General features: G+C 37.1%; 1 protein-coding gene across 11 annotated transcripts in view; it reads right to left on the reverse strand.

Moving 5' to 3' along the window:
• ADGRL2 (adhesion G protein-coupled receptor L2) overlaps window positions 1-13,860 on the reverse strand; it is a 386,461-nt gene that overhangs the window by 15,105 nt on the left and 357,496 nt on the right. For all 11 annotated transcript variants that reach the window (XM_026116423.2, XM_064516013.1, XM_064516012.1 and 8 more), the window contains 6 exons: window positions 13,732-13,854; window positions 13,254-13,459; window positions 12,000-12,173; window positions 10,795-11,004; window positions 9,497-9,717; window positions 8,134-8,200 (listed from right to left, as the gene is read on the reverse strand). In XM_026116423.2, coding sequence (XP_025972208.1) covers window positions 8,134-8,200; window positions 9,497-9,717; window positions 10,795-11,004; window positions 12,000-12,173; window positions 13,254-13,459; window positions 13,732-13,854 — 1,001 coding nt within the window. The remainder of the gene's footprint in view (window positions 1-8,133; window positions 8,201-9,496; window positions 9,718-10,794; window positions 11,005-11,999; window positions 12,174-13,253; window positions 13,460-13,731; window positions 13,855-13,860) is intronic.

Consider the following 13,860-nt stretch of genomic DNA (forward strand, 5'->3'; position numbering starts at 1 on the left):
TCCCTTTCTTTTTTTTATTCCCCTCAGTCCGTACAAATTCTGTCCTGAAACATCTAAAAAATCTTGAAAACAGCTTAAATGTAACCATAGAAAAAGAAAAGGGAAAGAAAAGAAACACAAAGATGTAGCAAATGCATCGAACTTAACAGTGGCATACATATATGCTCTGGGTGTGCCCTCCTACTGCCTCCATTCCTTTTGTAGTCTGGATTTTACTGAAGTGAGACTGCATGCCATTTGAAGGAAAGGACTATGTCACCTTATTCTTGTTGTGTCATTCATATAGATAACCCAGGGGAAGATACTGAAAGGTAATTTTTTACCAGTTTTTTTTTTTATCAGTTTTCATATTGTGAAGCAGAATCACAGATAGCAATGGTTTTAGGTGCCTTTCTCCCATTCATTTCAAAGCATGTGAAGAACATAGGTAAGCCAAATGTAAAGATGCCTGCACAATATGGCTTGAAAAGATGTGTACAGTTCATTGGAATAATTAGTGTGTGCTGTCCTATATCATGCAAACAACTCAAATATAATTATACGGTTGAAAACGCTAAGAGCTATGAGAGCTGTGTCCATTCATGGAGAAGAGATCCAACCTTAGCCACTGGTAGAGTGGTCCACAAGAAAACCCTAAACTGACAACTAACAGAAGCTGGGAGAATATGATGGGAGAATATCCTTATAATATACATATTAGATAGATATGGATTATAATCCCATTCTTATAATCCTCCCTATGTATCTGAAATTAATTACTGAAGAATGATCAAGCCTGTTTCTTATTTTGGAAAGCCTTTGGTTCAAGACAACATCAAAGTCCTTGGACCTTCTGTAACACTGGGGACACTACTTCATACTGGAGGTGTTCCCGCAGCTGTGCCACAACGGTCAGAAATATCACTCAAAACCTAATAAAGATAAGGTTAGACAGCTTAGAAAAGAGGAGTGCTTTAAAAGCTCTGATCACAGACTGTTAATAAAGACATATACTAGAGAAATTATTCCTACAGCTAAGGGCTTATCACTAACTTATCGCTGCTGCTGCTGTCTCAAAATCGGGATGGATATTATGTACCATAATGCAGTCCTTAACACCACATCAGAGTTGGTCAGCTTTTTGAGCTCACCAGTGAAATATTTTTACAATTGTACCTCGTGATTAATGTAAAAGGTGTGTATGATATAAATAAAAATAAGCTTTTATAATTTTCCTCTGTGTGTGTTTCAAGAACTGACAGAAAATACTTCACCTTTAAGCGTAAATACAGGCATGGCATAGATAAGCAAAAATTTCCATTGCTGCAAAATGTGACAGATGTGTCATATCTTGTGACCCTGCTGATTAGCTTTTATGATCCTTAAGGGTAATGACTAAGCAGTTGAGAAACACTTCATTATACCCTTGTGATCCTTTTGTTCCTCTTATCAAGGTTTCCACTGTACTGTGTAAGGTATGTAGGAGAGAAAACAAGTTGCTTCTCTCTGTCCTTCGCATCAGAACAGGACTTGGGTTCTGCATGTGATCTGGCTCCCAGTTCTATGCCTTTTCATGCAAAGATTTTGTTCTTCTATGCTTATAAATGTTTCCTGTGCATTGTGACAGCTGACATAGTCTGAACAACTCCAGCTCACCTGAAAAATGTTGCTTTGATTTACTTTTTGTGGAAACAAACAGGTTAAGAGCTAATAGACATGCCCCGTGCCAACCTCAACATGTAAATCAACTTTGGCTGCAACCTATATAACTGGGAGTGCACAATCCAGATCAGAATACTATTGACGGCACAGCTGGAAGTTAGTCCTTGCCTAAGTAACTACCCTGGAGTATCCTGTATTGTACCAGCAACATCATTCTTGGATCGAAAACTTACAGGCATGGCTTAGCCCATAAAGGACTGCCTTACAAAAGGAGAGGGTTTTATCCTCTGATTTCTCCATACAGTTGAAGTGCTGCCTTGATACATAAAAAACAAAAGCTCGTATTTATATATTGAGGTTCCTTCAGTGACACACAAGGAGACGTGGCCCTGCCCTAGAGCCTGAGCCAAGCTCCAGCATATTAAGCAGGTTTTATGTAGATACTCTGCTCTCTCTGCATGTATGTCCTTGTTGGATTAAGGAATAACTGTACCTAACAGATTCTGAATAGACACTAATTCTAATTTAGGAAACAGAACACCAAAGCAGGCCACTGAAATAATAATGCTGTATCATGGTAGCTGAAAAAGACCTTTTAGGAAAAGAAAAGATTAAAAAGAAAAGGCAAATTATTGTACTTTGAAGGGAAAGTAACTATGACAACAGAGCATATGATGGTTGTTTCTCCATCACTGTGAAATATTGCATAGTTTTCAGTTTCAGCAGTGAAAGAGCATTGTTTGCCACTTGTTCAAACAAACAGCATCGCTGCTAAACACTGTGTCATTATCAAAAGCCTATTCTGCCTGCTTACAAAAACTGTAACCAAACCTTTCTGTAGATGCATTCACTTTTGGCTCCCTCACTGCTCTTCCTCTAGAAATTGATTGTTTTGGAGGAACTCATGAGTTAAAGACTTTTGGGCATCCTGCCATTTTATTACACAAGACACTAAGCAGTGAGGGAAGGGAACTTGCTGGAGAGTAATTACTTTTAGAAGAAATGCCTAAATTATATTCTTGATGAGAAATATGTGTGGGGAGAAGTCTGTACGGCAAGGAAACATCCTCAGTATTTTTGCATTCATCTGTATTAACTCTCTAAATGGAAAACTTTTTCATCACAAGGATTGCCAAACAGTGAAAGAGGTTGCCCAGAGCGGCTGCACAGTCTCCATCCTTACAGGTTTCCAAGACTCAGCTGGATAAAGCCCTAAGCAACCTGGTCTGAGCAAGAGGTTGGACTAGAGATCTCCTGAAATCTCTTCCAGCCTGAATTATTTTGTGATTCTGTGATGACTGAACTGTTACTAATCTAAGGAAATGAATTTTCAGGTATTTGCTAACGCTGATGGACCTCCCGAGTAGGACACCTTTCTTTGTTCAGCACAAATGCACAAGAATCAATGACACCAAAGTAACATAAAGGCCCACGTGAATGGCAAGATGGGCTTCCAGAAGGAACCTGGGAGGAAATAAATGGGCCTCTGACAATGAGCTAGTCTAACCAAACACAGTGCTTTCTGCTTCCCCAGGAGTATCACAAGGCCCAGAGCTTTTCACAAGCCCAAAGAAGGCCCAATGGCATAAGCAATGCAACTAATAGCGTGACTCAAAGAGCCATGCTGAATTTTAGCAGTCTTGTTTTCAAAAGAGCCCAGGATAAACTACAACTTTTGAGTTTTGATTTCCTGCTACTCTGAAAATATAGCTCTCAAAGGAGAGCTTGCTGTCCAAAAATTTTTGTATTTTTTTTTGTAAGAAATGGCAATTATTATAATCTAATTTCAAACGCGAATCTCGTTTCTCTCCTTCCCCATCACTATGCCTGGCTCTTAGCGCTCAGATATGGTGCTGGAAGCTTGCCTACAGCTTCCCCACTCTTACTTGCTGTATGCTGGCCTCTGGAAGCGCCCTGTTAGACGGGCACAACTGCACAGAACGTACTTCTCCCTTCTCGGTGGCTGTATGATTTTCTCATCCCATCATATAAGATAACGGACTAGTGACAGGCTAGTCCTCATCCTGACCACAGGGCTGCATCTATCCCAGATGAACCAAAATCTGCATCTGATCATCACTGGCTACTTCAGTGCTAAATGTACAAATACACCCTGTAAACACACGTGATGGCTGCGGTGTATACATTGCAAACAGTCCTGGAGTCCGAATCTTGGTAAAGTCAGTAAAACCTTATTCATACTGCCCTTCTGAAACTCAAGCCAGCCCTCTTCAGAAGTCTAAAAATAGTAACTTAGGAGTCAGCGGGGCACCAGATCAGGATTTGACCATTCTGCTGTGATGCTGAGAGTGACAGAACACGTAGCTACAGCAGCTGGAGCTGTAATGTGCAAGCGCTTTAAAACATGAGCTGATAAGAATAAGCAAAAAACTTGGATGATAGTATTTCATAAATGTCTATACAAGTTTCTTGCTCTAATTTCTAAAATATATTAACCACTATGAAAGGCAGGATACTGGATTACATAGAGAACTAGTTTAATCTATGCTCTAATTTTAGAAATAAATGTAAAAGTAAAAAAAAAATTATAGCACTTTTAAAAATATCAGTTCCTATGTATCTCTTCAAATGACAAGTATAATTGGATAGAACTGAGGAAAGAAAGACAATTAAGTTCATGTTAAAAGAATTAAAATGTCACTACTTTAAAATATAAAATTTGAAGAATTTTTATGGCAGTAATCGAGTTCACCATGCTGGAAGCTGATGCTTATTTCATACCCAACACACACAATGCCATTTCTGGTCTGGAAAGGCAGCAGGTACTGGCCATGAAACATGGTATAGGATGGAATTTTGTCCCTCTGGCAGCTGAAGCCAATATAATTTCGGTGGAGGGAATGTCTTCAAGTCAAATTAACTTTAAAAAAAAGCAGATGTAATAACCTGCACAGAAGACTGACAGACTGGAATTAATCCCAGGTAAAATGGATCAGTGGCTAGTTAAAGCTAGATTTTGCAATAATTATGACAAATCTTCCCCTGCAAGCAGTAGATAAATACCATTTATCAGGTGTCTACTATAAAGAGATACTTTTATGTTATTTATATGCATAAGCTTATAGTCCATTTTTATATGTAAAGCTAGATATGTGTGCATCTGTAGGTATACATCCACTGACTTTGGTGAAGTAACACATCAGTCTGGGTGAAAAAGGAAACTATCTTTCCTATGTCGATGAAACAGAACATCGCAGGAATTTTTGTTTAAACGACCTTTGCTAGCCCAACAAATTGGCTCCATCTGTGAGGCACCAAGTCCAGCGCATTTGGCTGAACAAAATGCAGACCAGCTTCCCCCATTTCTTGGATATGAATGAACATGGATCTACACAGAAGTCAAAGTATTCAGGCTTTTCTGACCACAGATTACAGGAGTGCCCTGTTTGTTTTATAGCCATCAACCTGCTCAATTGAATCACGTCTTCCTGAGCTTAGCAGCTTAAAATTCATTGCACACAGCCTGCAGTGCTGACATGGATATGATAAGACAGAAGAACAGAAACACCACTCTGAAGTAACCTAGCTGAACTGCACATGTTCTGACCCTTTTTGAACTCCCCGGAGCTTTTGTTACCTGGCAAATGCAGCTCTAAAACTGCTCTTGTATCTCCAGATCTTTGCTCTTAGCCATGCAGAAGCCTATTTCTCTCTGGGACTGGCAGCGAGAGAGGTGCTCTCTGAAGAAGGCTTCTAAATGAGTGCGCAAGCTGAACTCTTACTGAACTGAATTAATTATTAAAGATGCAGATGGAGCTGTCCAAATGATAAGAACAGCTCCTGACGTGTCATGATCCAAGCTTTCATTAAACCATTTCAGGCATACTAATGGTTTCCCACCGCTCATTACTTACATGCTCTTTTCTCATAGATATAATAACCCTGGTGCCCAAAGGCATGACAGGCTATGGAAATAGTGGAGTTGAAGGTTCCTCGGAAGAGAGTCTTCCTTCATGCTTTCCCCTCCTCACCTCCCACCCTCCTCTTGTGCAAAACTGTATACAGACATGAGTGCAAACAGCTATAAACTCAGAGAAAATCTTGTAAATTAAAGTAGTAAGCAATATTGTCAAAAAAGAGTTTGTATATATTTTAACAGTACTGTTTAAATGAGAAGCAGAAAAATGATTTGATTAACATGTTAAAAGGTTTACTGAGGTGAAATTCTTACATGGTACTGACGGCAAAGGATACTACACTACAAACATGGCTCTTCTCTCGTTACACTGCACACAACATATTATTTTTCAGCCATTACACTTCTCACACTCCTTCCTGCACTCTCTCCCTTGCCTTCTCAGTTGGGACGATTAGAGGGCAAAGCAATTGCTAGAGAAGAATTACTCCCAGGAACTGTGCTGTGATTGCTACCTGCTGTTTCATATTTTTGAAGTTGGGAATACTGCTCCCAAAGGCCTTTTGCGTCTCAGCCTAAATGATTTGCTGGAGGATAATAATGTCATGGCCAGTAAATAACAGTGAACTATGTCTGTACATGGTCAATATGATTAAATGTCCTTCACCTCTATTCTCACTCTGACCTGGTTGTGAGGAAGTGAAAAAGCCATCAGCAATGCCCAAAGCTTCCTGTATTAAATGTTATTTTAAAGCAAGAGAGAGAAACAGAGGTGACTTAGCGAAATACTCACAGTAACAATAAAATAAAAAGCTAGACACAAAAAGCAAAATTATCACCACACAAGCAGACTTGACGTGAGTAACGTAACTATGGTGACCTCAAACTTGGAACAATTCTCTAGTAATGATTACAACAACTGAACGAAACAGCTTCAAGTGCTGAAAAATATCACCTATCATATTGAAAATACCAAGCATACCTATTGATTATAACTGTAGGTTTAATTAAAAAAGATCCCTTTACTCTTAGACTTAATTGTAAATATATTTAGAATAAACTCTGTATAACTCTGATAGTCTAGACATGTATCTTACAAAGACTATATATAATCCTTCTAATTCAGTAGATACACACATAAGCTTTGGCACCTAAACCTATTTCTTTGAAAACATGCCTATAAACTGACACAATTGCTACACGGCACAACTATCTTTTCTCAAGTTACTACTTAAGGGTTAAAAACAGTTCTTCATATAAACACAGAGTAAAACTGACACTGATAAACTTATTTTAAACAAACACATGGATAAGCTTATTTCTGTATCTGAAGATACCAGGAGGGAATAAATTACCTATGAAAGACTGGTCACATACTTCTTTCATAGAAATTTCCAGTGTCAGTTTATTTTTACATGGGGAAGTAATGTAAATTATAAGCTACAAAAGATGTGCTTTAATAGCAAGTCTGGCATGTACATCTATAAAAGTCAGAAATTTTAAAATTATGCCTGACAGTTATTCTTAAGGCTGAAAAAATAATAATGACGAAATGCAATTCCTGAATTTGGAGAAAGGGGGCTGAACTTCTATCGCTTTTCACAATTGTACTGTTGTGTAAAGGCAAGGGTACGGGTAATTACTTAAGCTTTCAAAAGCATGAAAATAAATGCATCCTTCCAAACTATCAGAAGTTAGGAAAAAGATCTCTGTGTATCCAGATTGTGTCCCTAGCACCAGCCTTCTCGAATATTTCTCAAGCAAAGCCAGGCTTTAAAGATCTTGAACTAGCAGAGAAAGCTAAGTTGAACCAAAAAACACATTTTGCATTGTTTCCTTCCAAATTACTTTGTTGTAGAGTGTCAGTATTATTAGTCTGAAATAAAAGGGACATATTTTTTCCCTGGGCTGACTGGAGCAATGCTGGGAGAATGGATAATGGATGTATGAATACAACATTCAATCTTAAATGGACAATGCAGCACAGACTTGTGGGTGTATATATGGGTGTGTATGTACACAACAAATTTACTCAACAGATTGGAAGAATGTGTATAAGCTTTCTACTGATTGCACAATACTCTATTATTTATACTAAAACATATGAACTTACATGTCTAATATATATTGCAAGTAGCAAAAATACATATAGAAGTAGTCACAGAAAAAAGTGCATATGCAAATGTACAAATACTGTATAAGTACACTGAAATCTAAAATTTATTTAATTAGCCAATGCATTTGAACATTCTTTTGAGAAGTTCCAGTATGTTAGATAAGTAGGAGCTAAATTTCTGGAACATGTGCAATAGTGGCTCCTTTAAAAAACCTCTGTTTAGCACTTCATTGATTTTTCATATGACTACACATGTCGATATGACCTTCAGAGTTCAAAGCTTTAGGAAAAAAATGACTATGCTGAAGCACCACCACAGCTTTGACAATTAATCATTTAGTCAGTACACTTTAAAGATTTCTAAACATTTTTATGACCATTGCTCACACTACAAATTGTACATAAGCATTTTCATGAAATGTCCTGCAAATAAGGATTTAATCTTTTTAACTTTACTGTAAGACAACCTAGAATGAAAGGAAAAAAACGAAGTTCTTACCAGAATAATAAAGGTAACAGGCCCAATGAAACTCCAGATAAAATAGTTGTCTACATGCAGCCAGCAACTACGGTAGAAGAGAATGAAAGGTGAATAATTGCATTGGCTGCTTAGTCCAATAAATGGAAAGTGCAAAAATACTTCTTAAACTAACATTTCTTTAGTAAACAATGATAAACAGTACAGAATACCACTTAATCATGGACAATTTTTCCTGACCTGCAAGTCTTCTGCTTAGTCTTGTTTAATAACACTAGAGATCTTGAAAATACATCATTGGGAATAGCTAATGTATGAGAGGAAATAAAAACAAAACAAGCTCTTTCTCCTTTCAGTCAAAAGGTTCAGTCACAGCTACTGCCGTGGATTAATGAACCTAAAATCAGTAAATACATTATTTTTCACAGGTTTTCCACGCAATCTTCAGAATCTGCTTTTAACTTTATATCACATGCAAAGTGCTTGTCCCTGAGGAACACAGTGCAGAAAATGTTCAGATGCCACGTTTTGCAGAAAAACAATATGGTTTAAATAAAACGCCCCAACTGGGAGTTGAACAATAGAGAAAGAATACATATGATACCGGACCAAATGATGTGTAAACTTATTAGGGCTGACTTCACTTAGTGATTCATTTTTCGCACACCCCTGTTCCCTGCTGAATCGCTTTTATTTGTCTTTCATCAGCAGCAAAATCAAGCTGCTTTCTTGTAGCCAGCCAACAGTATCTTCCTATTCTGTAACTAATTTCATCACAGGACAAAGTAAACAGTATTGGAAGGCGAATTCATGCCTCCAGCAACTCCAATCCTCAGAAACGTCCTCTGTCTACCTTATGTCACTTTCTATATATATCTGTATTTTTATAAATAAAAGACAGTGGCTAATTTTAATCCTGCTCTACTCACCTGATAAAATATTATCAAAGTGAAACATATGGGTTAGAAAATTGTACTGTCATAATTCAGGATGAGAGTTAGCTAGAGGGCCAGCTGAACAAAGAGATCTAATGAAGCATTAGCTTAAAACTGGGTGGTTAAGCCTGTCAGATACTTTAAGTTGAGAAGAATTTTTACTTAATATCCATTTGAGGCCAAAAAGTTATTTACTTTTTCAATTTGTTTCAGGTCAATCTTTTGTGTTAAAAGAAAGACCATAATTTAGAATTGGTCTCTCTAGAGTACAAATCCTCTGAACCTAGAGAATTACAAAAGACTTGATTGTAATTTGTGCACAGCATCGCCATTCTCTTACCAATAAAGCTTTCAGATGGTATTTTAGTCTGTCAGGGACCCTCTGACAGCTAACAGGCTTTAAAAAATTATTCACTTGAAAAACACTCAGGTCACTTGCAATTACTTACGCTTTCTCTGTTCCATAGCTCTTATAGTCAATAGCTGCTGAGACACCAACTACTGTAGCAGGGAAGAGGTAGCCAGCAACATAATAGTATTTCTTCCTAGAATATTCACTTTCAAATACTTCTACTAACATAAGATAAAGCTGCACTCCTTCTAGACACATCCAGGCAAAGGCTGCCAGGAAGAAAAAGTGTAAGAGGCCTGCAAATATCGGACATGCAATCTGCAAAGAAACAGAATGAGGAAAATATAAACCACAAAATCTTCACATCATTACATATCAAATTAAATAGCATACAATAGAACAGCATATATTTCTATCAGATATCTTTCACAAGTCCAGGAACATTTTCATTATCTGAAAATATGTACTGAATACTTGCAAATACGAATGTACTGACAGGAGCTGCAGAAAGTATATTCAGCTAGCATGCACAGCTGAAAATACTGAAACCTAGCCTCCCCCTGACCTTCATTTATAGAGTAGACTATTCAATTTTACAAGTAATCCTTTGACTTTGAAATTGATATAATGTTAGGACTTACAGTTTAGATAAACTGAGACATAACAGTTGGTTTTAGATGCATAATATAATACTGCTTCTGTAAAATTATCAAGCAGCCAGCAAAATTTTCTTCTGCTTTAATATCAAATTCTGTATTTCAGAAGTTTATAACGTCAAACCAGAAACCAATATAGATTTTCTCCTCTTTGGCTGAATGCTGGATGTAACTCTACCAAATTATTATATTTCAAGCCAATCACTTCTGAATGACACAATTAATTTTAACGATACTGCCAAAAAAGTGCAGGAATGTGCAGTGTGAAAAATGGGTAAATATATAAATAAAACTCTGTGTGTACATGCGTGTGCACATGTATGTGTGCATATACATATAAAAAGAATGTCAATAGCTGTTGAGACATATATGACTATACAGAGAGAGCATATATATAACATGTATCTTTCTAGTACTTCAACATTTAATTTCAGCTCCTCTTTCAGAAGTTTAAACCACCCGCTTCATTAATAGCTGATGTTTTTCAGCTGAAAATGAAACATTGCTGTAAGTGGGAAATTAAGGCCACAGTAATATCTTTGATGAATGTAAATACTATTTATGAGCATGTCTATCTTATTTTCTCATAGCGCTAAATAACATGAGATATTTTCTCATTTTATTTCAGCCTTGCTGTGTCAGAACATTGAAAACTTGGCAGTTTGTCATGTTTCAATTCAAAATCTATTTCAAACAGTCAGGTCAGAGAACAAGATGGGTACACACACAGAAGACTTACCTTGTACTCTGTCTTATCGATGCCTATTAGGAAAATGAACTCAGCAATGAATAGGTTGATACAAAGGTTCTTGTGAATAGTATTACGATCACTTTGTAGGCCACGGAAAAAACAGAATGTGAAGATGCAGATGGCCAGGCAAACAAGAGAGATGACAATTCCCACCCAGGTGATGACAGTGAGGAGCAACTCGTGCACTCCATCTTTGTACTAGAAATAATCAAGAATGGAGAAAATTAATATGACTCTTTATGAGTATAAACAAAAATCTATTTTCACAGGTATCATCCAGAAAAGTTACTTGCTCATTATATGAGATGGGGAAAATGTACTCTGCAGTTTATCAGCCTCAGGTCAGCTTCTCAGAAGAGCAAGATTAGGGTAAGTAGAAGAACAGCAGGTCGAAGTGCAAAAGCTGACTATTTTTGCCAATCAGATAGCATTTTGACTTTTCCTATTACTGACTGTAAACTTGTTGGACAAGAACAAGTAGAGGGACATAACATTCTGAAAGTACCACTAGACTCTGATGCAAGTGAAGTGTAGAGCTTTCATTGGGCCTTCTTCTAACAGTACATGTTCTTTCCTACAGACCTGCAACTCCACATCAGAAAAGACGGCTAAAATTAACAATGGACACAGCAATTAGGACAAAACGCAGCATATTTTACATTTAAAACTCCAGTTCCAAGACGGATCCTTCATTCAGTTGCAGCAGACTCACTCTTGTCATCTTAGTTGTTTTTTTTTAGCGACTTTTCAGAATACAATGGGTTTATGAAAAGCTTCATAACCTTGCAAATTCTGCATACTCTGGGCCCATTGACATGTGGTAAGTGCTTTAAGTAGACAACAAAATTTCGGAGTACAAACAGGCATTCAAAAACCCAGTAAGGTAGCTCTTTGACCTTCCTATCATAAGGAGAGCTGGCACTTATGCTTCCAGAGAACAGCCTGCACAGGTGCACCTACAGATAGGCTCCATCTGTATGGCAGAGAAGTCTGTAAAATGGTTGTAAGGCTGGTCAGTAACTTTAAAATATGACTTGAAGAAATCTCTTGTCCTTCTTTGTCCATCTTTCATGTTATTTTGGAAATAGTGTAAATACTGAAGAAACATCAGAAGTTTTGGATCCTTCTAAAAATTTAAAGTTAAATCTTAAAAAGTTTGTTCCCTGCTTATGGCTAGAAACATCATTACCTACCACAATTTCCCGATGAGCCATAAGAATTGCAAAGTTGGTTAGGTGACTGCAAGCACAGGTTGTATGAGTTCTATTTGTGTCAACCAGTTTGCAGCCTTGAGTTGACCAATATCCCATCATAGTCCTCTCTGAGTAGTTCCAGAAGGAACAATTTGCATTGAAGTAATTGTCAGGCTGGGAGACAAAAGGATAAAATAAAATGAGGATTTTACACACTAAGATGGTAATAACAATTGTTTAATACGTGTAAAGGGTAATTTAGATTAAACTTTGCATGTTTCGGACAATAAAGTTTTTCATCAGCAAAATTGTGGACTATGTTAGACATGGAAGACATCTAGTTTAAAAGGGACTTTATAATCCGAAACACTCTAAAGTGTAGTCTCAATTACTGTAGACCCATTTTTAAACAATTACAATTTCCATCTTACAATTTTATGCACTGATGGTACATTATAGCTATTTTTGCTTTCTGCAAAATTAGGACTGTGAATTTATTCTGAAGACATTTCTCCTGTAATTGAGTATTTAAAAATATGTCCTCTTTCCTATGATTCTCACCTTTGGTCAGGCCATAGTCATATGAACAGACACCAGGAAAAAGTTAATTCCTCAATTCCTATCTATTTTAATGAAAATCAAAACAGATTTACAAAACCATGGAAAATGGGAAGAAAATCCAACCATCCTTTTTCCATGCCTATACTGATCATTTAGTTTTCCCATGTGAAACATGAAACAGAAAGGACTAACTTAAAGAGCAAAGAAATACATGAAATAACTTATCATGAAGAAGATATATACAAGTTTGACGCATAAACCAGAAAGATACCTTACTTTGTTTTTCACTGAATAAATGTATTTAAACAATTTGTATAGGTTTCCAGAACTTGTCTGAAATCAATGTAAAAAGTTCAAGTGTCATTTAAACTTGCTACCTCAAACAAACAAGAATCTTAACAGTTGATATCTGCTATTCTGCTACTAAGGTTAGACTTAATTTTCAGTTAGAAACAAATTAGTCATTTGCATTTTCATGTTGATTACTGAATTAGCTTTCATTAAGAATACACTTAAGTTCTAATAATCACTGAACCAGGCTCATTTAATTTTATGTTCACAGACTTCACTAAACTTGTGTCTTTGACGTAGTCCAACTTTTAAAATTGAAATGGAAAAAAGGTTCTTTTTCTGCACTGCTTTTTTCTCGTGCTCATTTTATGACCTTCCCATTAATTCATTAGCATAACTCACATCGATGTGTTCCAGAGTGAAATGCACAGGATCGGTCAGGTACACCCGGCTTGACTCCTTGTTGATGGAGGCTGCAATGACGTGGGAGTTCACCGCGATGGTACTATTCCGACCAGCAAAGTCGCTGCCCAGTTTTATGGTTGCATTTTCCGTACTGAGAAAACGTCCCAAACTTTTGTAAATGATGAAAACCAGTTTCGCTAATCCTACAAAAGAGCAACTCCCATCATCATGCCATGAAATTCATATTCATTGGAAAGTGCAATCTGTAATCTAATGAATGGAAAATGAACTATCAGTAAACAGAGAGGCACTTTCAGGCTATGGATTTGAAGAAAAATGCCCAGGTACCCACTACCTTTAAGAAAAAGTCACTAGACAGTCTTGTTTTATTTTGTTTTCATTTTTTAACTAGGGGAGATAATGCAGGTTTTATAAAATTTAATGGAGGTGTCAGTGTCACATGCCGAAGACTCACCGTTCCTGCTGTTCTGTTTCACGGTGCTTGCAGAGAGCTGAATCGAATTGCCGCCTTTGCTGCCCTGAGGAAACTTCAAGTCCTGCACCTGGCCCTCAGTAATGAGCACTGCAACATCCAAAACTAGGC

This window comes from Dromaius novaehollandiae, chromosome 8 (assembly GCF_036370855.1).
Source record: "Dromaius novaehollandiae isolate bDroNov1 chromosome 8, bDroNov1.hap1, whole genome shotgun sequence".
Taxonomy (NCBI): Eukaryota; Metazoa; Chordata; class Aves; order Casuariiformes; family Dromaiidae; genus Dromaius; species Dromaius novaehollandiae.